The 24,700-nt window shown below is 50.3% G+C and overlaps 2 protein-coding genes across 4 annotated transcripts; both read right to left on the bottom strand.

Annotated features, from left to right (window-relative positions):
• Positions 1-129: 129 nt before the first annotated feature.
• On the bottom strand, positions 130-8,532 carry Dctn3 (dynactin subunit 3). Its single transcript, XM_057790579.1, has 7 exons — positions 8,392-8,532; positions 6,564-6,648; positions 5,558-5,644; positions 2,914-2,997; positions 1,944-2,002; positions 595-654; positions 130-460 (listed from the first exon to the last, which is right to left on the bottom strand). Exons 1-7 carry the CDS (start codon positions 8,485-8,487, stop codon positions 371-373), a joined length of 561 nt encoding a protein of 186 aa, XP_057646562.1. The 5' UTR covers positions 8,488-8,532; the 3' UTR covers positions 130-370.
• Positions 8,533-9,602: 1,070 nt separating this feature from the next.
• Positions 9,603-15,547, bottom strand: Arid3c (AT-rich interaction domain 3C). Of its 3 annotated transcripts, XM_057791088.1 has the most exons (7): positions 15,239-15,547; positions 13,470-13,542; positions 11,598-11,781; positions 11,175-11,464; positions 10,442-10,624; positions 10,140-10,229; positions 9,603-9,703 (listed from the first exon to the last, which is right to left on the bottom strand). In XM_057791088.1, exons 1-7 carry the CDS (start codon positions 15,545-15,547, stop codon positions 9,603-9,605), a joined length of 1,230 nt encoding a protein of 409 aa, XP_057647071.1. The 3 variants fall into 3 exon arrangements, with proteins under 3 accessions (XP_057647071.1, XP_057647073.1, XP_057647074.1); XM_057791090.1 differs by lacking the exon at positions 10,140-10,229; XM_057791091.1 differs by lacking the exon at positions 10,442-10,624.
• Between the last annotated feature and the right edge of the window lie 9,153 nt (positions 15,548-24,700).

The raw sequence follows: 24,700 nt of genomic DNA, 5'->3' as shown, positions 1-24,700 counted from the left end.
CAGGGTATCAATCAGATGAGCGTTCGACATCTCTCAGCAAGCTAGACCAGCACAGCCCCCGGCCCACCCTGACGGGGTGGCAGCTCTCCCTGTCACCACTCCATTCTCACAGCTACGCCCATCCTAGAATGGCAGGCCAACACACTCCTCCAGGGGCCGGTTTATTGTCGGTGGAATAAATACATAGATGGGGCGTGCAAACCATGACGCTAAGGTAATCCGGTCTCTGAACGCTGGGCCCCGGTCGAGCATACACGGGCGGTCTTTGCGTTGGATAAATACAAAGCTGCCTCCGCCTCCGTAAAGACAGGCTGGCTGTCACAGGACCCTGGAGCTGCCGCCTTTCCTGGCCTGGCCTGGCCAGCCGCTGTCACTCTTCTGCCGGCTTCACTTGCTTGGCAGCCTCGAGCTGGCAGAGCAGCTCATCCCACTGCACGAACTGCTTGGAGAGAAGCATTGTCTGCTCGCGAGTCAAGGTGATAACGGGGGTCTGAAGGGGTGGAGGCCGGAGAGGGCAGAATGGGATGAGCGCTTAGGGGGAGCAGAAACAGGCTGGGGGAGAACACCCACTAGGCCCACAAGCACGAAAGATACAGTCTTGTTATACTCCTCCAGCAGAGCCTTGGACTCCTCGGTGATGTCCACACATTGGTCCTGTGGGCCAGAAGACAGCTCAGAAAGGAGTTGAACAAAGCCCCATCTCACACTGAACTGCCTGCCTCATCATTCCCTCCAAACCTAGAGAGGACGATGCTTAGAGAACCCAGAGGAAAAGGAGCAAATTACAAACAGGTACTTTCGGTCCTAGGCCCGGGACCCTAGACAGCAGCCCAAGGTTTCCACACATAACATCCCCTCCTCTTCTGTCCCTATGTTTTTTTAAAGAATTTATTTGTTGATGGGAACGAGGGTAGGCCACCCTTTTCGTCAAGATGGCGCCGAAAGCGAAGAAGGAAGCTCCTGCCCCTCCCAAAGCCGAAGCTAAAGCGAAGGCCTTGAAAGCCAAGAAGGCAGTGCTGAAAGGCGTTCACAGCCACAAAAAGAAGAAGATCCGCACATCGCCCACCTTTCGGCGGCCCAAGACCCTGCGGCTACGAAGGCAGCCTAAATACCCCCGGAAGAGCGCGCCCAGGAGGAACAAGCTTGACCACTATGCCATCATCAAATTCCCCCTGACCACCGAGTCAGCCATGAAGAAGATAGAAGACAACAACACGCTTGTGTTCATTGTGGATGTCAAGGCTAACAAGCACCAGATCAAACAGGCTGTGAAGAAACTCTATGACATCGATGTGGCCAAAGTCAACACCCTCATAAGGCCCGACGGAGAGAAGAAGGCATATGTTCGGTCGGCTCCTGATTATGATGCTCTGGATGTTGCCAACAAAATTGGAATCATCTAAACTGAGCCCAGCCGGCTAATTCTAAATATACACTTTTTCACCATAAAAAAAAAAAAAAAAAAAGAATTTATTTGTTTTTATTTTATGTGTTTGGGTGTTTTGCCTGTATGTGTGCACCATGTACAGGCAATGCCCCAAAAGACTGGAAACGGGTGTCAGATCCTCTGGGATTGGAGCTACACAGAGGTTGGTTTTTAGGGGCCATGTGGGTGTATGGAACTGAACCCAACCCTTGACAAGAGCAAGTAACCCTAAGGGCCAAGCCATCTCTCCAGCCTCTTTGTCCCTATTTCTAAAAAGTCTCTGAACTTGAGAGATATTTCACCCATAGTCAGAAACAAATTCCCAAGGATTATTTGGTACCTCTCAACCTCATCCTTTACTGTGGAAGGCAAGAGACCTGGAGATGGCCCTAGGCCAGTCCTTCCCCTCTCCCACATTTCCTCCGCTGACCACACAAGGGTCTAGGAGCATCCCCGGTGTCAGCAGACATGGTGACGCCGTCTCCACCTTCCCTTCCGGTCCCCTCTCCTTCCATACCTGCTGCTGGATGTGGATCTGGGCCAAGCGCTGCAGGCGGGCAGCATGCTCAGGAACGGCTGTAAAACACAACGCACGCTTCCCAGTGATGCCTGTGCCCTCCCCCGGGACTGCTCGATAGTCTATTAGGTCGTCAGCAGGATTAGAGTATTGAGTAGAGAAGCTAAACAAACGCCAGGCTTCATCGACCCCTGTAAGCTGGAGGTGATGGCGGGTCTCCCTGCCCACCCCAGTCTTGCTCCAGGACCCATGGGGTGGGGGTAAGGGGAGAACAGGTACCCAGAAGGCAGACCCATAAAGCCCTCAGTATTGCTTCCTTAGAGCAGGGCCATGTAGAGAGAGCTTTACCTGTTATAGGCCCTGCCCCTTTTGCTCTCAGCCCAGCAGGGCTAGGGCTTCCTGGCCTAAGGGATAAGGAACTTAGGTGGGCTGGGAATGAATACCAGGTCCTTACACTGGCCCCTTGGGCTCTGACACCGAGAACCTTGGCCACCATGTTACGCCTGCAGCTTTAGGCTGTCAGATACTCAAGTGGGTAGCTGATCAGGACAGGGAGAGGGAGCTGAAAGAAATACCTCTAGAGACAGACAAGATGGATATCTGGATTCAATTAAAGCCTCTGCCTGCTTGTCAAAGCCCAGGCCCAGAACTCTCTTAGCAATGCAGCAGAAAACATTCACACAGCCAGCAGGAGCCCTGACAATAAGACCTGGGCTCTTCAACACCCTGAAGGAGATGTTAAGGGGTAGAAAGCAGACAGAATCTCCAGAGTTGGGACTGCTGGAGCCTGTGCTGGTGTCCGAGGCCCTGGACCTAGGCTCTTACTCACGAATTTTAACCATAGTCAGGGGCAGTCACACACAGAGTAGGGAAACGAGAAGGAGCAGATCCCGCATTCACACAGAGAAGCCTTGGCCCCGCCAACCACCTCCCCAAGCATGAGAATGGAGCTGCAGCCCCAGAGGGGTACCTTTGATAGATGCGCTGTCCAGCATAGGCATCAAGGCGTCCACTTGTTCCAGGAGTGCCACCTGGGAAAGGATGAACTGTTCCTCTGCCGGATACAGACAACAGCGGTGAGGCAAGCATGGGCGTTGCTACAGCTCTGAGCAGCAACTATGCCCACTGGTCCCCTCCCCTATCCTGCCGGCCTTTCCTGGGTGCCCCTGCCTGACCCATCCTGAGCCTAAGAGCATCTCAGACTCTACAAATCCCCGCCCCCAAGTTTCAACCCCAGATCCTTCTTCTCCAAGTTCCTACTGACCACTTTGCAAGGGCTCCAGGAAAGATCTGAAAGAGGAGACACGCAGCAGACTGTGTTGGGCAAGTTCTGCTCATGGGTCCTCAGAACTGAGACGGATTGGAAGAGGCCAGGGCAGAGAGTCAGGATCTGTGCTCTTCCATAGAGCAGAAGGAGCTCGAGAGCAAGGCTGTCATGTGCAAACGATTGGGGGAAAGGAGCTGGCCGGGAAGGCAGGAAGGCAGACTGAAAGGCTAAAGTGTGAGGATCTTATCCTAGCAAGAAGAAGCCGACACTGGGGCTCATAAGCAGTCCAGTGACGTGGTGGAAATGCTTGTGAAGATGGGACAGCATGCAGAAAGGAAGAGGTGACGGAGGAGACCGCCATTGTCCATGTCTCTGTGGATGCCCACTTCCCAAGGCAGGGCACAGGAAGCGGTGGGGAAGCGGGAAGACTCCTGGCACTGGATCTAGGAGCCCTCTGAGAACTGACAGCCCCCTCAGCAGGAGGTGCCCCTCCTCCTTCCGGTCCTGAGTGTATACAGAGCCATCATCTCCCAGGTTCCCAAAGCAGGGACAAGGACCCCTGCTTGTGCTCATGAGGACAGAGACTTTCTGATTTCACCATCCCTATCTCGTGCCCAGAATAAAGCCTGGGTCACAGTGTATGAGCAATAAATGTTTTGTTTCCCTTTATATTTCTTTCTCTTCCTTATCGGTTTTTGAGACAGGATCATGCTATGCTGATTTGGGTAGCCTTGAACTTGTAATCCTCCTGCCTCAGTCTCCCAAGTATGAAGGAATGTAGTCACATGCCCACTGTGCCCAGCTTGGTGTCTTCTAGATGAATGAATGATACAGGTGCTCAGAAAACTCTCCCTGTAAAATGACCGACTGAAGTCCCAGAGACTTCTCCCAGGGAAGATGCTGCTCTTTCGGCGAGAGCCACCCTCTTCCATAATTTGCCAAATGGCAAACAGAAAGAGAAAGAGGAAAGGAACCGGCTGTATGTTCTCTAGACCTTCTAGAAAATCAGCAGAGGGGATGGAGAGGACTCAGCAGTGAAGAGCGCCTGCTCTTCCAGAGACCCGAGTTGGTTTCCAGTACCCATGTCGGGCAGCTCACAGCTCTAGCTCCAGGGAGACATGAAGACTTTGGCCTCCGTGGGCACCAGCGCTCAAGTGCACACACCTAAACTCAGACACACAGCAACACATGGTTTAAAATAATAAATCTTGCCAGGCAGTGGTGGCATGTGTCTTTTATCCCAGCATTTGGAAGACAGAGACAGGTGGATCTTTGCGAGTTTGAGGCCAGCGTGGTCTACAGAGTGAGTTCCAGGACAGGCTCCAAAGCCACAAAGAAACCCTGCCTTGAAACCTGCCCCCCAAAAAACAAAACAAAACAAAAACTTAAAGAAGAAAGGAAGAAAAAATCAACCACCTACTAAGAAGTTGTTCCTTTGGCCACATATAGGTAACTCTATAAAGGTGATATTGTCGACATCAAGGAATAGGTATTGTTCAAAAACGAATGCCCTGTGTTATCATGGCAAAGCAAGCCACAGTGTCACTCGGCATGTTGTTGGCATTGTTGTAGACAGTTAAGGGCAAAGTTCTTCCCAAGAGAATCAGTGTGTGACCTGCATACTAAACACTACCAGAGCTGAGACAGCTTCCTGCCATGAGCAAAGGGAAATAAATGATCAAAGGAGGGAGTCAGAGAAAGGCACCTGGTCCAACCCGAGCAGCAGACTGCCACCAGGGAGGCACTCTTGAGGATGTGAGGGGGCCCTGAGTCTATGAACTTATGACTTCACGTACAGAAAGGAAGGATGCAGACTGTAAAGAACAAAAGATGAGATAGTCTTGCTTCTCCTGAATGACAATGCTCTCTTGCCCACTCCTTCCAGGAAGAGCCTCTGCCAGTGGGCAGTGAGGAAGATCATAAAGGAGAAAGTCCTAGACGGGCCTTTGAGAGAACACTGAGTAGCACTGCAGGTCCAGAGGTGACACTATGCCCAGCGTTGACTACAAACTCGCAGGATCACCATAGGCCTCAGCCCAGAGCAAGGTCCGCGTTCAAGAAGGTAGTTGGAGCCAGGCGGTGGTGCACATGCCTTTAATCCCAGCACTTGGGAGGTAGGCGATCTCTGTGAGTTTGAGGCCAGCCTGTCTACAAGAGCTAGTTCCAAGACAGGCTAAAGAAGGTAGCTGGCAGGCTATATGTATGGTAACATGGAAGAGGGATGCCATCACTGCGGGCTCCTCCACAGCTGATACCCTCAGGTGCCTGTGCACGGAGTCTAGCATCACCTGCTAAGATGAACTGCAGCTGATACCCTCAGGTGCCTGTGCACAGAGTCTAGCATCACCTGCTAAGATGAACTGCAACTTTGAGGCATCAGGCATGGCGATGCGATCGATGTATTCAGGATCCAGGTATTTGATCAGGTCTTCAACTAGCAAAGTTGCAGGAAAGGAAAGGAAAAAAAAAAAAAAAAAAAAAAAAACCAGAAACGGGACTTTAGTTTATAAAGGAAATTTAGAGACTGACAAAATGGTTGAACAGGTATAGGTAACTGCTGCCAAGTCTGGTGACCTGAGTTTGATCCCTGGAACCTACATGGTGAAAGGAAAACTGACTCCCACAGGCTGTCCTCTAACCACACACACACACACACACACACACACACACACACAGGCTGTCCTCTAACCACACACACACACACACACAGAGGCTGTCCTCTAACCACACACACACACACACACAGGCTGTCCTCTAACCACACACACACACATAAATGTTAAAAATATTTACGTTTGGGAAGGGCTAATCCTTGGGGAGAGCCCTGAATTATGAGCTGGCCACACAGTGCCAGATCAGCAGCACCCACTGGCTCCCCTTCTCCCCAGATCACCTAGCATCTTCATCTGTGGGCTGACCTCATGCTCTGGGGCCAAAACCAAAAAAGCTGCCACTGCTCTGCCACACCCCTCCCCCCAGATTCCTGCCGACCCAGTCTTCACCAGGGTACCCTTCTCCTCAGAGCCACAAGACAAGCTAGCATTTTGTCTAATTCCTAGTTACTGAAAAAATTACCAGCTACAATCATTTAAAATGTTGGCTGAACCAACACTGCCTAGAGAAATGCCGCTCCCTGTTCCCCTTTCCCACCGGGGAGAGTTCTGTGGAAGAGCTTACTTTCAGCTGCCAACCCTGGACACTGGGCATAGGCCTGGCATTCGTCCATAAGAAAGCACGCCCCAGCCTACCACATCAGCAGTCACATGCCTTCCGTTCTCGAGGGGCTGTTCTAGTGACAGACGGGCTGAAGAGCAGGGAGGCAGAGCGACTGGACGCCTAACAGAAGTACTTACTCTTTTTGTAGAGAATCTTCACCCTCTCCCTCTTGCTGGCAATGTTCCCTAAAGCCACCTGCACCTTGACCAGACCGTCAGCCACCTGAGAGGAAGGAGAGGTTAGTCCCAAAGTTAGACACTTGAATTAAGACTTACAAGAGCCTGGATGTCGTGGGTCACTCCTTTATAATCCCAACACTCCGGAGGCAGAGGCAGGCAGATCTCTGTGAATCAGAGGCCAACCTCTGTAGAAATAAACAGGCTAGCTAAAGGATAAAACAATTATATATTTTATTTATTATAAGAGGAAAAACTCACAGAACAGGAAACAAGAAATCCAAGTTCTGCTGTGTCCCATGGGAATCACCCAGAGAGAGAGCACCTGGGGAGTGATCGCATTTCTCCCTCGGTCTGGGAAGCCACGCCTTAACTTAGATCCACCTCTTAAAGATAACTGGCTAGCCGGGCGGTGGTGGCGCACGCCTTTAATCCCAGCACTCGGGAGGCAGAGGCAGGCGGATCTCTGTGAGTTCGAGACCAGCCTGGTCTACAAGAGCTAGTTCCAGGACAGGCTCCAAAGCCACAGAGAAACCCTGTCTCGAAAAAAAAAAAAAAAAAAAGATAACTGGCTAACAAGGTTTTCTCCTTCATCTCTTCCTTTGGTCTAAACAAGAGCAATCCCAACCCAATACAAAACTATATACAATAGGAACAGATATCAAGTATAAAATTACAAACAACATAAGCAATATTAAGCAAGGAGAACAAATGTTTTAATAAACATTCTATCCCAAGGGGTCTAAATCTTGCATCGCAAATAAGCTTAGCTAAATTGTGAGCACAGAGATACACACTGGAGACATGACGGCGTGAGAGGGGCAACTGGACCTATGGAAGCGAAGGGGCCTGCGGAGGGCTCAAAAGTACAATATTCCAACAGTGAGTGGCCAGCTAGGGGGTGAGGCTGAGGAAATAGATGAGTTGTCGAGGTTTTTGTTTTTGCAGAAGGTGAGAAATACTAATACTAAAGGAACAAATACAAGAGGACACACACACACACACACAACACTGATAGTAGCAGCGAGAAACAAGAGGAAAAGGAAAAACAGGAGGGTCATAGATGCCAAAGGATAGAGTGCTTTGAAAAGCTGGTTCTCAAGTAGGAACACAATCTGCTGGTGATGTTTTCACCAAAAGCACGTAGGCCTTTGATGTATTTAGCTCCAAAGCATCCCTGACACTACCAGAAGTTCTCCAATAAATGAATTCCACATCATAAAAAGGGATTTAAGGGTACCTAAGCTTTTTGTCAAAATTCAGACACTATGTTCGCCCACATCTGAACACCCAGCACTCAGTTCCTAACCTTCCTTATCTGGGCCTACTCAGATCTCAGTTCTCATCCCTTGGAGGCTTCTTCATCCACCTGTGCTCAGCCTCTATGGCTCTCGTCCCCACGCAATTCATTTGGCAATTAATTTCTCAGGGTCCCAGAACCACACTCCATTGCGGCCTTCAGCTCTTACTGAAACTCCCATTAATCAGTTTTTGAATTTGTCTGGTCTCCTTAGCGCGCCTGTGAGCGCAAGGGTGGAGTTTTAGTAAAAGTTCTCCCTGAGCCCAACTCAAACAGGCTTAAGTATCCGTCCCTCACTCCCGCTCATCCCAATCCCCTCGAGAACGGATCCCGAGGGTCCGGTTCGTTCCAAGTGGTCCCGGATCTTTGTTATTTCAAAGGCTGGGCTGCGGGTGACGGGACAGAAGTGGCTGCATCCGTCCCGAGGGAAGGACCACTGGCCCGCTCCTGTCCTGCCCCTGAAACGGATCATTGGACCGGACCGCTCACCTTCCTGGAGCCCCGGGTCCCGCCCGGCCCGTACACCCAGCGCTCCAGCTCCTCCACTCGGGACTGCAGCCGCTGCACATCGGTCAAAGCCGCCATCACTTCTGCAGCCGGGCCTCAGCCGTCCGAAACAGCCAGAGGGTGGGACGTCCGCCCAAAGAAGAAGTCTGGCCAATCCTAGAGCACCGTTGCTCCTTGAAGGAACTGACGTCACCGTTTAGTCTTTGGATGTCGGAAGTAACCAGACAGCTGTCAAAGCAATCTGGTTACCTAGGTAACGTTCTGGGTCCCGGCCCTATCCTGGTTTCCAGAGCCTAGTTGTCAAGACTTTTAGTGTTCTAATTCCAGGATACAGAGTCTTTCCCACCGCATTCCCTGAGGGTGCGCGTATAGATACACCCACTATTCCAGGACAGGTTCATACCCACCCGCAACAAAAAACGTGAGCAGAAGTGTCTGGATTTTTAGAGAACTCTACACGTCCCTTGCCACACACTAATACTGGTCAGAAGGCATTTTTGGAATCTTTTAAGGCTCAAGTGAATTGCACCTAAACCACTCATCGTTAGGATCTGAGTCCGTGCTCTGTGTGGTGGTAACTAGGAGAGAAGGCAGGGGGATGGCTCCAAGTTTGACGCCAGCCTGTTCCACACAGTGGACTCAAGACCGGTCGGGAGACAACACAGAGAAAGCCTGTTTTATTTTTTTAAAGGCGCCCTTCTATTCTCACCGGACTTTGCCATTCGCCCTTCCATTTGGACAGCTCAATGCAGCCTGTGTACCGTTCACCTCCCAGACCCAAGTACAAAGAGGAGGCATGAGAGATGGAGGAAGTACAACTTTATTTTCCAGATGCGACCCAAAGGGACATCTTCACATTCAAATCCAATCCTTTATCTGCCACCTGAAAAGGCGCAGAGTTGATTCAAAGAGGTGGGGTACCGTAGATGGATAGGGCTCACATGAAGAGAGAGGGGTTACTGGGGGAAGAACTCTTTGGTAGATGCTGCTGCAATCAGCTAGGGGGTGGTGTCGTCCTTTTACAATGAGGTAGATGGAACATAATAAGACATCCCTTTGGTGTGGAGGTGGCATGCTGTCATCTCCCAGGACTGGATCCCAGAGTGGGCATCATAGCCTGAAAGAATCAAGGTAGGAGAGTACCTTCTCTCCCGTGCAGTGATACTGGGACTCTTAGCTCTCAGTAGCCGCTTTCAGGGCAAGGTGCTGGAAGGGGGCCCTGTGGAGGGTGGAGGTGCAGGATTGGTTGGCCCCAAGGAAGCTGGCACAGGCTGGCGGCGAGCAAAGAGGATACCTGAGAAAGGGGCGAAGAGAGAGTAAAATGCAAACATAAACAGGAGAGGGTGGGACCCTAAACCAAAAAGGTGCGCAAAGTGTCTGGATTCTTAGAGAACCACAACATCCCTTGCCACACACTACCGAGGACAAGTCCCTCTGGCCAGTGAGAAGCTTCTATGCCAATGTTGATACCCGTAAGTGGATAAACAATAAATACTAACGCAGAGACCCATGACAAAGCCAACATCCCATGGCCACCATGCCACAGAGACCATGCTGGGACCCCATGCCACGCAGACATTCTCTCTAGTCCGTTTTAGTGGAACAATTCTCTGAACTCCCATGCATGTTCAGATACCCCTGAACCTCATGCTAGTAGAGAAAATCTGAAGTCCCCATGCCAGTCTAAACCCCATCTTCATGCCAGTGTAGACAGCCTATAGTACCCATACCAGTGTAGACCACCCCATTGATCTCTAGCGCCATGTTGATACTGCTGATGCCGCTGCCTGCCAGATTGAGGGGCCCATCCAATCGCTCTTCTGTCCAGAAAAAGGCAGGGGAGTCACATTTTGGGGAGTGAGATTGTGCACTTATTCCTACGGATAGCCCCCATTTCACTTGAATCCCTTACCATAACAATGTGGCTGTCTATAGGAGGATCTGTCTGTACCACCTCCAACATCCATCAAGTGAAGTCTATCTTCCCTCGGTACACAAGCCCAAAACCCTTCACTAACAAGCCCTTCCTCACCCCTTAGAGGAACTTTGCCACGAGGCAGAAAACTGGGGGGTGCCCCCAGTCGAGGTGGGTCCACGGAGCCCATCAGCACAGCCTTCTTCTCTGGAGGCTCTTCTGGTGCCAGCTTCTCCCGTGCAGCCTCAAAGGCCAAGCCCACAGGTAGTGCCAGACGAGGGGGTGGAATCCCAGTCTCTTCTGGGGGGAGGGGAGAACAAGTCACTAGGCTCCTATGGCCCAAGCTACCTGTGTCCCAAGCTACCTGTGTTTGTATTTGATTCTCCTCTAGGCCTGGGACCAAAAGCGGTCACGCCAGCTGATAAACAGGTTAAGTCGCTCCTCCCATCCAGAGGTTCCGAAGATGTGGAGAATAAGGGCCAGCATAGTGATCTAGGCTGGTTTATGTCAGAGAATGTGCAAGCTCTCCTTGCTCTTTGTCCTTAAATAACCCAAGTTACAGGGGTAGCAAACTACATCCAAATGGGACCCCATGTGGACAGCTGTGGAATAAAGCTGCCATGAAGAACCTTCTCTTGAGCTTCAGACCCCACGGGTCTCACGACTTTCTTGACCTCAAGGCTCAGGATCACTAACTTAGAGATTCCAAAACCTAGCCCCATCAGACTGCTGCTCTCATATCGCAATGCTTCTTACACCTGAGTCCCTATATTTTGATATTCCCTGTGTTTCGGTGCTTTCATAGATCTCAGAGACGCCATTTCCCAAACTCCACCCCCTCCCCTCGCACCTTTCTTTACAGGACTCGGGCTCAGTTTAGCGCACGCGTGGGCAGGCAAGCCTGTAGCAGAACCCTTGGCGGGACCGGGGCAGCTCGGGGTCGCGGCCGGGGCGGGGCCATGACCCGAGGCGGGGCCAGGAGCTCCCCGAGGTGTCTGTCCTGCTAAGCCGAAGAGCGGGACCGCGGTGTAAGCCTGGCGACGGCCCTCACGGCGATTGCTGTCTATGGCAGCCTGGAGCTCCCCTGGGGAACTGAGTGCCCGCGTCTCGCACTCATATGGGTACAAATACTTCATGTACCTAAGGGCGGACGGATGGGCGGTGGGAGGCTGGACCCGGGCGGATCGTCCCTCCCTCGCCCCGCTCTTCACTCCCCCGCCCCACCCAGCCCCTCTTGCTTTGCCCCAGGGCCCATGCCCTCTGCTGTCCTCACTGGGTGCGTAGCGTGAAGGCGGCAGAGGTGATGGTGGTTGGCAAACTGAGGCCGCGTGTGACCTCTCTCCACACTTTTCTGTTGATGACTTCTACCAGGCCACCCTTGGCTGTCACTAGGCGAAACAACGCATACAGGTCCAACACTTGTTTGGCCATGATGGGCACCCGGTTCACTGGCGTCCCTGGTGTGAAGTGGGTAGAAAATCAGGACACCAAGATTAGGCCTCGTCTGAGGTCATCTCAGGGGACTGAAGATCATCTCCATGAGGCTTGGGTAAGGACACGACCCACGAAAGGACTGAAGGAAAGGGTAGGAGGAAGGACCGGAAACCAAGACAAGAAATCAGCTCAGTTGTCCTGAAAAAGCCCGAAGGTAAATATTTAGACTTTGTGGGCCAAAGGGTGCCTGTCACAGACACCTAACTCTGCAGCTGTATCCTGAGAACAGCCTTGGAAGATACCTAAGAGGAGGGGCATGGCTGTGCTCCAATGAAACTTTTATTCACAGGCTCTGAAATTAGAATCTCACAGCCTGAAAATGTTTTACCTCTTTTAAGTCTATTTTCTAAATATGTAGAAACACGAAAAGCCATTCGAATCTACCAGACTGACAGATTCGGCCTGAAAACTAGTTCAGTTTCCTGGGCAGACTGTAGGAAGAACTTCCGTGTGTGCTCAAGAGCTATATTCCCCAAAGCAGCAACCCTGGGAGGCTGCAGGAAGCCAGGGGACAGCAGATGCAGGAGAATCAGTCCCTGGCTCCCTACCTCCTCAGCCTAGCCACCCCCGCCAGCCAGTCCTGACAAAGGGGCCTGTCTGAGCTGAGCGATGGGCCCCAGTTAATTCCTTACCGATCCCTGGCCCCTTCCACCAGCGCCTTTGGACCCGAACAATTAGCTGTGGCCTGATTAATGGGGGGAAATTATCGGCCCCGCGAGACCTCCTCCCCCTGCAGCTGAGCAGAGGGAGGCAGGGCCTGGGGTGTGGGCAGCGCGGTCAGACCATACCACTCCGTTACCAGGAGAGAAGGTCCCCGAAGGGTGCAGAGAGGGAACACTAAGACTACCACGACCAAGTGTCTTTGGGGAGCAAGAAAGCCTGGGGTCCTCACACGGGGCTCTTAGGATAGAAGGGACCAGAAAAGGTTGCTGAGTGCTGGGCTGGGGACTGGGGAGACTTGGGCCAGAAGATGTACTGGAGGGGGGCAGTGCGGACAGTTAATTAGCGGCTTATCAGGCTGCTTTCCGAGTGAGTTAATTAGCTTTGGAGAGAGAGATAATGAGTCAGTGTTCAGTCCCATGAATCTGGGGAGAGGCGGAAGTGATGGACTGCTGCCCACCCTCATCCCTCCTGGACCCCTTCTGTGTTCTTTCAACACTGAGGTTTTCTGGACAGCAATTCCTTCTCTGTTGCCCAATTCATACGGCCCCAGTCCATCCTTCAGGAAAGCCTTCCTTCAATCTAATCCTAGTCCTTCCTGCTGCAGGTAGGGAGTGCCCTGGGCTAAAGCAAAGGGAATGGAGTAGAGAAGGCTGGGGAGGGTTTACTGTATACAACCAAGGATTCTGGTTGGTCCTAAGTACTGGGACCCTCCTATCTCAAGTCAGTCCCAACCAGCTCTCTCCCCCCTTCCTAATTGATCTCACACTCATTAACCTGCCTATGGGCTGGGCACTAATTAATCCCTGGTGGAGAAGGGAGGCAGGGTCAGAGGTTAAGGATGCTATCGAGAGCCCAAAGGACAGGCACCACCAACCTCAGGGCTCTGCAGGGAGGACCTCACCTGAGGACTACGCCTTGAGATCTTCCTTCCTCAGACCTAGTCAACAGGAGACATTCCAGGGTGCCCCCTCCCCAACACTTTACTCACCTCTCTTCTGCATGAAGCTAAACAGGTCATCCAGAAATTCCTTCCTCTTGGGGTCCGCATCAAGTTCATACAGCTGAGGAAGGACCAAGGTCATTCTCCACATCCACTGGCCCCCTCCCTCCTGGAACCCCAACTCAGGTGGTACCCTGGACAAGAGTTCTTGGTGAAGGGGTGAATGGAACCTGAATGTGAACTCTCTGGCCTCAGACCCACTCCCAGGTGCAGGCAGGGTGCCTGAATCTCATACATTCAAGAGACCTGTCCTAGCTAGTGGTATCCTAGGTGGCTCAAACATCTGACAAATATGGGGGTGGGGAGGGGGCAGGAAGGCACTTCAGTGGCTCAGCCTGCTCTTCAGGACAGAGTCTCAACCATCCTGAGGATGGACATTCGAAGTTCCAGGAGGGAAGCCAGGCTGGGGCTAAGCTCCACACCCAGAAGACTGATGAGTATCTGAAGCATTTATTCATTCCCCTTAATCTGTATAAGGGTGTCATGTATATCCTTGTGGGCCATGATACAAACTAGGGTGAGTTCAGGCAGGAAGGGAAGGTCCTTATAGACGCCATCTTGTCTGATCTCCTTCCAGAGGTGGTTACTGTGTCTACCATAGAAGTTATCATACAGGCACTGGCTACATGACACACGGAATCTAAGATGTCAGAACATAAAGAATCTACTGGTCACCACCACCTCCAACATCACCTCCCAAGTTTAAAACGAACAGTTCTGGAGTAATGGAGTCATTGGTCCAGAGAAACAGTGTCTCAGCCTCTGCTGGCTGTGAGTAGCACGGAAAGTAACATTGCATCCCCAATAACAACTCTCCAAGTAAAACCCTCCCGTAAGTATCAAACCCCAGAGACATAGCTTTGGGCCACACACACATGACCCAGAGTTCTAAGTCTCACATGGGACCTACAATGACACCCACACTTCCTCAGCCATAAGCCCAGAACAAAGCCCTAAAGAAACAGCCACTGGATAACAAGGTCCTGAGTGACACTCACGGTTTTACACTAATGCCACAGAACACCAGCACTAGAAAATACACCAAACCACCCCCCTATGAGTAACACCCACGAGAATGGTACACCTGGAAACCACAGCCCTGAGTAACACTGGTGACAGCCTGGCCTACTGTCTCTAGAATAACACCGGAAGGGTTCAGAAAAGGTCATGTACATAAAGACCTGTAGTGCCCATTCTGCGCAGGGGCCTCCGTTACACTGCAGCTGAAGTAACCAGCACAAGCTGGGAGCTGACACCCTGGAATTTAGGCTAGGAGGAAAAAAACTGGATGGCAAAGTAGTGTGGCAGGAAAGAGGATGGGTATACCAGCCTGCGAAAGGAGGAGTAACCTCTATCCTCCATCCAAAGACAGTGGACAGTGTGAGACTCTCTCTCTGGTCCTTGTGATTTGTTATGAGAGGGTAGATAGGGTCATGCTGCCCTGGGTTCCTCAGACTCCTGGTCTCCCTCCCTCAAAGGCCCTCACACCCACTCTGCCTCCATTTCAGACTCATCAATGGCCTCCAAGGGTCAGTTCGCATGTTTCTGGGATCTCCTATACCTCTTAATGAATTCTGTGTACTTTCCCCATGTTTCCATGGGTGTCTCTCCTGACTCATCACTATCCATCCTCCAGTCTTCTCTCTCTCTGGGTCTCTGTTTTACATCCTGCAGAGGCTGGTAGGGATGTGTGGACCGCTTTTGTCAGTGGGGAGGAAGGAGGGACATCCTGGCAGTGATGGAGAGAGGGTTCCTACCTGCTTGAACTGTTCCTCATAGGTCCACTCATGTGGTTGGAGTCCAGGGGGCTGGTTGGAAGGTGAGTTGGGACACCGGGCTTCTGGATGGCTCTCCTCCGCTGCCTCCTCTTCTGCTAAGGGCGCCTCTCCCTCCTCATCTTCTTCAGTGTCCTCCTCTTCGTCAGCCCTAACCACCCCTAAAGCCCCCTCAGCCTGTAGGGTCCGGGCGCTAAGCAGAGGAGGCTGTGGAAGAGGTAGGCTTGGAGGGGCCAAAGGCCCCACCCCTTGGGCCAGCCGAGCTGCCTGCTGCCTCTGCAGAGCCTCCATTACAGCTTCCAGGCGCAGTCCCCCTGCTGGGGGCGTTCCTGGTACCAGGCGGGGCCCTGAGGAAAGGGCCGTCTGTGGGGAAGGGAATTATGAGTACTGGGCCTCGCTGCACCCACCCTACGACAAAAGGGTAGATGCGCATGGATTCAGGGGCATACATGGAGCTCTAAGGAAAGGACAAATAGATCCAAGTGAACAGAGACAGAGGGATAGAGGGAGCAAAGGGACAAGAGGCCAGACCTAGGGAGTCAGACATGGTCAGAGATGAGGATAGGAAGAGGCCAAGCAAATTGGAAAGAGTAACAGGAACCAAGGAAGAGTGGTGCAGAGAGATGGGACACACACACAAACACACACACACACACATGCACACACACGTACACACAGACACAATGACAGGGAGATACGAAGACAGAGACTTGAGGAGAGATAGGTGGGGAGACAGAGGCTGAGGAGAATCAAGGAGGAAAGGGAGAGATGGAGGGAGGAAGGAAAGAAGGGAGGGAGGGAGGGAGACAGAGAGAGACAGACAGAGACAGACAGACAGAGAGAAAGACACACACACACACACAGAGAGAGAGAGAGAGAGAGAGAAGAGGAGGAGATAAAATACCTAAGAAAGAGGGAGAGACAGAGAGCTGAAAAGAGACAGTAAGATGTGTTAAGAGAGACGCGGGAAGACCGACGCAAAAGGAGAGAGAAAAGACTAGAAAGAGTCAGAAAATAGAGGACACTGACGGAAAAACGGGATAGAAAGGTAAAAGATGAGAATCAAGAATCGAAGAGGTACAGAAAGAGGGCAGCAGTGGCTGGGTCTGGGACAGGGAGGGACAGTACCAGACGGGCTTGAGGCCGCGGGTCACTACGCCTGGATCCCGGGCTCTGGTCGCTCTGCAGCTACACTCACCTGCCTGGCACCGCCCGAAGCCCCCGGTGTCTCCACGGCGGCCCCTCTGCCCCACCGCCTTTCGGGCGGCTCCTGTCTTTCTGGGTTCCCTGCGCAGGGTCCCCCTCTGTGCGCTCCTGCCGCCTTGCGCTCTTCTGACCGCGGTGCGTTCACTGGCGGTCGCTCGGCTGCCTGCGGTCCCGGGGGCGGGACCCGAGTCCAGCAGGGCGGGCGCTGGCGGGAGGGCTCAGCGGGGGAGGCCAGGGTGGGATCAGCCCAGCCCCTCTTAGCCCCCCAACAGGTGTCTCCCACCTTCCTTACGGTCAGACTCAAGGGAGGGGGCGCCGGAGAGCTATGGGGAAATCACACATGGGAGAATGAGGAGTCCACAGCTAATAAACTCTGACCCATAGCCCCGCCCAGCCTCAGAAGCGTCCCCCCCAATCCACAATCAGTGCCCTCCGTTCACACATTAACACATCTTGTCACAAGTTCAGGCCCAATCTTACACATTCCGTTTAAAGGTCACTAGAGGGGTCAAGGGCCTGGGCAAACTGTGATCACATGAAATCACTCTGCAGGATGTTGGGGTGAATGTGGAAAACCTGGCCAGAACAGAGCTTTGCCTCGCTCCTTGCTCACGTGCCATCGCCAAGTGCAAGAGCGTGCCAGTTTGTGTACAGGTATGCACAGGCCAGTGGCCCTATGTCTGTGCGCTTACACACTCAGAGGTCTCTGGGTTGCCTGCACACCCACACTAGAATATACACTCCATAGGAGATACACAGGCATAGACACTTCTCTTTTTAAAACCCTCATTCGACATTCTCCTAAGGATTTCCAAGCATGCATGGAAGAGAGAAGAGTACAATGACTCTTGACTTCTCATTGTTTATGCCGGTGATCAGCAGTTCGCCCATCTTCACACACATTCTCCACTCAGGTGTCCCTGACTTCCAAATCTGTGTGTCCAGATCCCTTGAGCCAACTGCCCTGGGCCTATCCTACCCCACCAGTTCTCTGATGCTGTTTCGGCTTGAGGAGTCCTGACTGGCAAGTCACAGTTTCCCCTCTGAGCAGTCTGACTGAGCCTATTCCTCTCAGGTACCCTCATATATTCTGAGTTGCTTTTTGTGGCCAAAGAGACCTACCTGCCAAGGCATGAGATCGCCATAAGCTGGGTGAGCAGCAAATGTCTGTAGGGACGACACCTGAATGGCTATGCCACTTCACCAAACCCTATCCTCAGACTTCACACTCAGTGGAACACATATGCCTCAGGACAGACAAGCCTACATGGCTGGAACCTGTCATGACCTTTGCCTCCTCCCTCGGCTATCTCCAGCTTGCCCCAGCCCCCCCCCCCCATTCTGGTGCCACCCACGATCGCCCGCCTCTACCGTCCACCTTGTTTTGAAATCCAGCTCCTACTGTAGCACCAAGTGCTTGCTCTCGGTGGCCATCCCTGGCCATGCTGGGGGCTCTGTCCATTCATTCCTTTGGCAAGACTCTGTGTCTTTCCCCTCACATATCAGACCTCATAGCCAGTTTCAGTCCCCAATCCGTGATGATCCACTCATCTCCAGTAGTGAGATTCCCTCACCCCATGCTCGTGGATGTCTGAGGATGCATTCTCTCCTGCAGAACTCCCATGCCCCACTGTGCTAGGCTCACAAAGGGTTGCATTAGTGGGATTAGTGCATACATAGGGGCAGATGGTCGTGTCCTGGGGTGCTGTGGATGACTGGGGGGTAAAGGGTAGAGATGTGTGTACGAACTCTGGAGTCCAGCTTGCTCCTTTCTCTTCTAGCTTCTGCTGCCTGCTTAGAGGTGTCTGGAAATAAGGAAGTTAAGATTTCCTGGGAAAGTAGGTACTGGTTTGGGGAAACTCTAGTTCTGAGATGCTGGAGATGACTTTTTGTGGGTCTTGATGGGAGGGGGCACAGAAGTAGGCATCTCCCTCATCTCCAAGTAGGAGTTAAATGAAATGAACCCACCTTTGGAACCTGGACCAGAAAAACTACAACTAGGAAGGAGTGAAGAAGAGAAATAAGGCTACCGAGATCTGGTTTTATTTATTTTATTTTATTTTTTAAAGTTTTTTTTTATTTATTTATTATGTATACAGCATTCTGTCCATGTGTATGCCTGCAGGCCAGAAGAGGGCACCAGACCCCATTACAGATGGTTGTGAGCCACCATGTGGTTGCTGGGAATTGAACTCAGGACCTTTGGAAGAGCAGGCAAAGCTCTTAACCTCTGAGCCATCTCTCCAGCCCCTGGGATCTGGTTTTAAAGGAAAGGCTGCCTCTTCCCCCACCACATACAGGCTTTCCATTCCTCAGAGACAGGACAAATGACTTAGACCTTCAGAAACCAACACACATTTGTTAAGTGCTATGGTAGGTACTGTTGGGCACAGGCCCAACTAAGAAAGCATCACTGTGACATGGTATCACTCCAGTAGAGGAAATATATACTGGGTCAGATTGAAGTATGTAATTGTATCTGGGTCTGGTGGGCACAGACATGTAATCCCAGCTACTTGAGAGGCTGAGGCAGAAGGATCACCAAGACAAAGGCCTGCCTGAGCAACAGAGTGAGTTCAAAGTCAGCCTGACAATCTTACCAGAAGCAATCTACAGATTCAATACAATGCCCAGCAAAATCCCAACAGAATTATTCACAGACCTTGAAAGAACAATACTCAGCTTCATATGGAAAACCAAAAGAACCAGAATAGCCAAAACAATCCTGTACAATAAAGGAACTTCTGGAGGCATCACAATCCCTGACTTCAAACTCTATTACAGATCTACAGTACTGAAAACAGTCTGGCATTGGCACAAAAACAGACCGGAGGGCCAATGGAACCTAATCAAAGACCCAGATATCAATCCACACACCTACGAACACCCGATTTTTGGCAAAGAAGCAAAAAATATGAGAAAAAAGAAAGCATATTCAACAAATGGTGCTGACAAAGACTTCAACATAAAGCCAACCACACTGAACCTTATAGAAGAGAAAGTGGGAAGTACACTTGAATGCATTAGCACAGGAGACCACTTCCTAAATATAACCCCAGGAGCACAGACACTGAAAGAAACAATTAATAAATGGGACCTCCTGAAACTGAAAAGCTTCTGTAAAGCAAAGGACATGATCACAAGACAAAACAACAGCCTACAGAATGGTAAAAGATCTTCACTAACCCCACATCAGACAGAGGTCTGATCTCCAAAATATACAAAGAACTCAAGAAATTGGTCATCATAAGAACAAATAATTCAATTTAAAAAATGGGGTACAGACCTAAACAGAGAACTCTTAACAGAGGAATCTAAAATGGCTGAAAGACACTTAAGAAAATGTTCAACATCCCTCGTCATCAGAGAAATGCAAATCAAAACAACTCTGAGATTCCATCTTACACCTGTAAGAATGGCCAAGATCAAAAACACTGACGACAACCTATGCTGGAGAGGTTGTGGGGAAAAGGGAACACTTCTGCATTGCTGGTGGGAGTGCAAGCTGGTACAGCCCCTTTGGATGTCAGTGTGGCAATTTCTCAGAAAATTAGGAAACAACCTTCCTCAAGACCCAGTAATACCACTTTTGGGTATATATCCAAAGGACATGTGCTCAACTATGTTCACAGCAGCATTGTTTGTCATAGCCTGAGCCAGGAAACAACCTAGATGCCTCTCCACCTAAAAATGGATAAGGAAAATGTGGTACATTTACACAATGGAGTACTACACAGCAGAAAAATAATGGCATCTTGAAATTTGCGAGCAAATGGAAGGATCTAGAAAACATCATGTTGAGTGAGGTAACCCAGACCCAGAAAGACAAATATAATATGTACTCACTCATAAATGGTTTTTAAACATAGAGCAAAGAAAACCAGCCTACAATTCACAATCATAGAGAACATAGACAACAAAGAGGACCCGAAGAGAGACATATGTGGATCTAATTGACATGGGAAGTAGAAAAAGACAAGATCTCCTGAGTAGATTGGGAGTATGGGGATCATGGGAAAGTGTAAAAGGGGCGGGGAGAAGAGAAAAAAATATATAGCTGAATAAAAACAACTTAAAAAACAAACAAACAAAACCAAAGTCAGCCTGAGCAACCTGGTGGGGGTCTATTTCAAGATAAAAAGTAAGAAGACTAGAAATGTAGCTCAATGGTAGTATGTGGCTACCACACCTAAGGTTCTAGGCTAAAGCCCCAGTATCAGGAAGGGAAAAATTACTTCTTGGATTTTGGGAATAGGAAAGGAAGGAGTGTATTGGTAGTTACTCATTTGGCATTTAGCAAATTATCATTCTCCCCAGCTTAGAAACTTGAAACAAAAAAGTGCTTATTTTCTCATATTTTTGTGGACAGAGATTCAAGAATGGTTCTCTCTCTCTCTCTCTCTCTCTCTCTCTCTGTGTGTGTGTCCTTGCTTATGAGGTTTTATGTGTGTGTGTGTGTTCTGCCTGCATGCCCATTTATGCACCACATACATGCCTAGTATCTAGGAGGCCAAAGAGGTCACCAGATCCCCTGGAATCGGAGTTGTAGATGGTTATGAGCCACCACGTGAATGCTGGGAATGGAACCTGGGTCCCCTGGAAGAGCAGTCAGTGCTCTTACCTCTCCAGACATCTCTCCTGCTGCCGTGTGAGGTTTTTGTTAGTTATTTTCCGGGTTACTGTGGCACAATACCCGACAAAAGCAACCCAAAGGAGGGTTGGTTTGGCTACCCTGGTCCATTGTGGCAGGGATGTTGTTAGGGCAGGAATATGAGGCAGCTGGTCACACTGTATCCTCAGTCAAGAGGTAGAGACGAGGAGAAGCTCAGCTAGGGAGATGGCTCAGCCGTTGAGAGCACTTCCACTCTCGCAGAGGACCCAGGATGGATTCCCAGCACCCGCATAGCCGCTAGGGGAGTTCAGAATCACCATGGAAACACACCTCTGAGTGTGTTAATGAGGGCTCTTCCAGAAAGCGGTTAATAGACTGGTTGTGAGTGCCATTCCATGACCGGGGGCTCCAGACTGAATAAAAAAGCTGAATATCAGCATTCATGTCTGCTGCTGCTTCCTTTTAAATTTTTGATTTAACTTACAATACGTAAGAGTATTTCGTGTGCATGTATGTGTGCTTACTGCAATCATGCAGGTGTGCTTACTGCAACCATGCAGGAGTCCTCTGAGTCCTGAAGAGGGCATCAGATCCCTTTGGAGCCACAGTAAACCACCTGGTGTGGGTGCTGAGAACAACTCATATCCTCTTCAAGAGTAGGAAGCACTCAACCATGAAGTTAGCTCCCCAGCCGTAGGCTTTGTCTCTTGAAGGACAAGGTGTCAAAAAATGTTCTCAGATTGGGATAAGCTGGGGAGATAAAGTTAGCTGAGAGCTTACTGCAGAAGCATGAGGACCTGAGTTCATTCCCCAGAACCTATATGAAAAACCAAGAGTGATGGCACTTGTCAGTGGTCCCAGCCCGGGAGGCAGACAGGAGGATCCCTGAGACTTTCTGACCCATGGGTCTGGCTGAGTTGGTGAGCTCCAGGCTCAGTGAGAGGCCTTGTCTCAAAAAATAGGGTAGAGAATGACTGAAGAAGACACTCAGAGTAGATCTCTGGCCTACACATAAGGCACACGCGCGCGCGCACACACACACACAGATGCACACCCACACCTGCACTCATATGCATAAACACACACACCCCTCCTGACATGCAGACTTTTACTGGTGCAACTCAATGGTATAGAATTTGCCTAATGTACTTGAGGCTCTGGGTTCAACCTTCAGCACTGTACAAACACACACACACACACACACATGCATGCACGCACACGCACACGAGGAAGTATTTGGAACCCACTGCAGAAAGGATGTTACGTGTTGCTGTGTTAAAGGAGAGACTCACTAGGAGAAATTGAGGGAAGGAAAGCTATATGGGTATCTTAGTAACAGCTTCGACATTAGAACAGCCAGTGCAGATATCCCGAGGTGGAAGGGTGTTTGATGGGTTGAAAGAAAATCAGAGGCCAGGGGGCTGGCAGTGGGTGTCTGGGGGTGAGTAGCTAGAAATTTGGTCACAGGTCACTTTGGCCTTGGGGTAGAGTGGTGGGGAAAGAGGAACCAAATGAGATGGAAAGCCAGTGAAAACATTTTTCAAAATGAATGTCTGCTTCTAGTTTTTGTGAGGCACCTCCACTATAGAGGCAAACATGATCAATAGATGATCGTATCCTGAACCAGACTGATAAGAACGGAGATGGCAAGAAATGGTTAGAATCTGCATATTGTTTTATTGTTGTTTCAAGACAGGATCTTCCTATATATCCCAGCCCAGTCCAGAATTCACTTTGTAGGACAGGCAGGGCCTGAACTCAGAATTCTCCTGCTTTTGTGTGCTAGGAACACAGGCTTCTGCATACCCACTGTGTGCCACCATGCCCAGTGAGGTCTGGATACATCGTCAAGATAAAACTGAGGATTTGTAGATGGACTGAATGTGAGTTGTGAGACCATCAGGATTTCAAAGTGTTTAGTCCAAGACAGCAAATACTGCATGGTGGTGGGGTCACATAGGATCAGGAGATAAATCAATTTGCTTTGGACATTTTAAGTTTGAGATGCCTACTAAACCACCAAGTAGAGATTTGGAGTAAAGAGACTAAGACACCCAAAACTGAAGCTTGGGGAAGAGATTTAGGCTAACACAGATGCAGGAGCCAAGATACATAGATGTAGTTCTGGGAACCCCTCAGAAGAGGGGAAGTATGGCCTGCAGAATCAACTAAGCAAGGCTCATAGGGTCTCATCTCACAGAAACTGAATTGACAATCATGAGCCTGCATGGGGCTGAGCTAGGTCCTATGCATATACGTTATGGTTGTGTAGCTCGGTGTTCTTGTGGGTCTCCCCCAACAGTGGGAGTAGGAGGGTGTCTCTGACACTTTTGCCTGCTATTGGGACCCTTTTCCTTGTACTGGGTTGCCTCGTCCAACCTTGATATGCGTCTTATTGTAACTTGTTATGTGTTTGGTTGATACCCCTGGGAGACCTGCTCTTTTCTGAAGGAAAATGGGAGGAGGAGTGGGAAGATTGGGGATCAGGAGTGGAGAGAGGGGCAACTGGGGTCGGGTGTATTGCATGAGAGAAGGAAAGATATGTAGATGTTACTTATTTGAGTGTATGTTGTGTGCATCCTCTGAAGTGGGGTTCTGCCCACTTTCTGCCTTTCCCCCTTGAGACAGGGTGTGTCTCTGAAGTAGGCTGTGGACTGGCAAACCCCAGCAACAATCTTATCTACACTGTTCACATCACTGGGGTTATAGGCACATGCGTGGCTATGCCCCGCTTTTTACATGGGTGTTAGGATCTGAATTCAGGCCCTCATGCCTTTGTAGCATGTACTTTTACTTCCTGAGCCATCTCTTCAGCCCTGTAGATGGCGTTTAAAGTTACAGAGATAAAGATCTGTACATAAATTTAAAAAAACTATCAATAAAGAAAAAAAATGTCCTTGAAGCCAAATTTGTTTTAGGAATTTCTAAACAGGAGTTGAGGGCCACGAGACTACCTCAGTGGTAGAACTTGTGCTTAGTGTGTACAAGACCTTGGATTTGAACCCAGTATCAAGAGAAAAGGTAAGACTTTTGAAATGACCACTGGCTTTAACAACAAAATGGTGGTGACTGGGAGGAGAGTTCTTTATAAGATGGGTGATGGGGCCGGGCGGTGGTGGCGCACGCCTTTAATCCCAGCACTTGGGAGGCAGAGGCAGGCGGATCTCTGTGAGTTCGAGACCAGCCTGGTCTACAAGAGCTAGTTCCAGGACAGGCTCCAAAACCACAGAGAAACCCTGTCTCGAAAAAAAAAAAAAAAAAAAAAAAAAAAAACCAAAAAAAAAAAACAAAACCAAAAGATGGGTGATGGGCTATTTGGACATCACTAAGACACATGTGTTCCTAGACTAGAGCCAGAGCTGGGTACCATGTAGGAGAAGACCCCTAACGATCGAAAGAGACTTCAGTCAGGGCTTGTCACAGCCAACATGGTGGTAATGAGGGCTGGGGGAAGGTATCAAGATGGCCAGTTTGCCTGAGTTTCACATTCATTCAGAGTCACACATTTAAACTGTTGATGCTTCGTGTTGTTGAGTTCCTTAGGAAAGAGTGTCTTTTGGCCCTGTCTGCCTGTGCACGGTGCCTGGTTCCCACCCCCATGCAAGGGCTCCCCCAGGTGCTGGGTA

Source organism: Chionomys nivalis, chromosome 16 (genome assembly GCF_950005125.1).
Source record: "Chionomys nivalis chromosome 16, mChiNiv1.1, whole genome shotgun sequence".
NCBI classification, from domain to species: Eukaryota; Metazoa; Chordata; class Mammalia; order Rodentia; family Cricetidae; genus Chionomys; species Chionomys nivalis.
The sequence above is the reverse complement of the archived record's forward strand: the minus strand, read 5'-3'. Positions and strand labels throughout refer to the sequence as shown.

Coding starts and splice junctions, on each gene's coding strand:
- Dctn3 (XM_057790579.1), bottom strand. CDS start 8,487: ATGGCGGCTTTGACCGATGTGCAGCGGCTGCAGTCCCGAGTGGAGGAG. Junction 6,649..8,391: donor GGACCCGGGGCTCCAGGAAG/GTGAGCGGTCCG, acceptor CCTTCCTCTCAG/GTGGCTGACGGTCTGGTCAA. Junction 655..1,943: donor AGATCCACATCCAGCAGCAG/GTATGGAAGGAG, acceptor TCTGGCCCACAG/GACCAATGTGTGGACATCAC.
- Arid3c (XM_057791088.1), bottom strand. CDS start 15,547: ATGGAGGCTCTGCAGAGGCAGCAGGCAGCTCGGCTGGCCCAAGGGGTG. Junction 10,230..10,441: donor TGGCAAAGTTCCTCTAAGGG/GTGAGGAAGGGC, acceptor TTTTCTGGACAG/AAGAGCGATTGGATGGGCCC. Junction 9,704..10,139: donor CAATGGGGTGGTCTACACTG/GTATGGGTACTA, acceptor CCCCTTTCTCAG/GTATCCTCTTTGCTCGCCGC.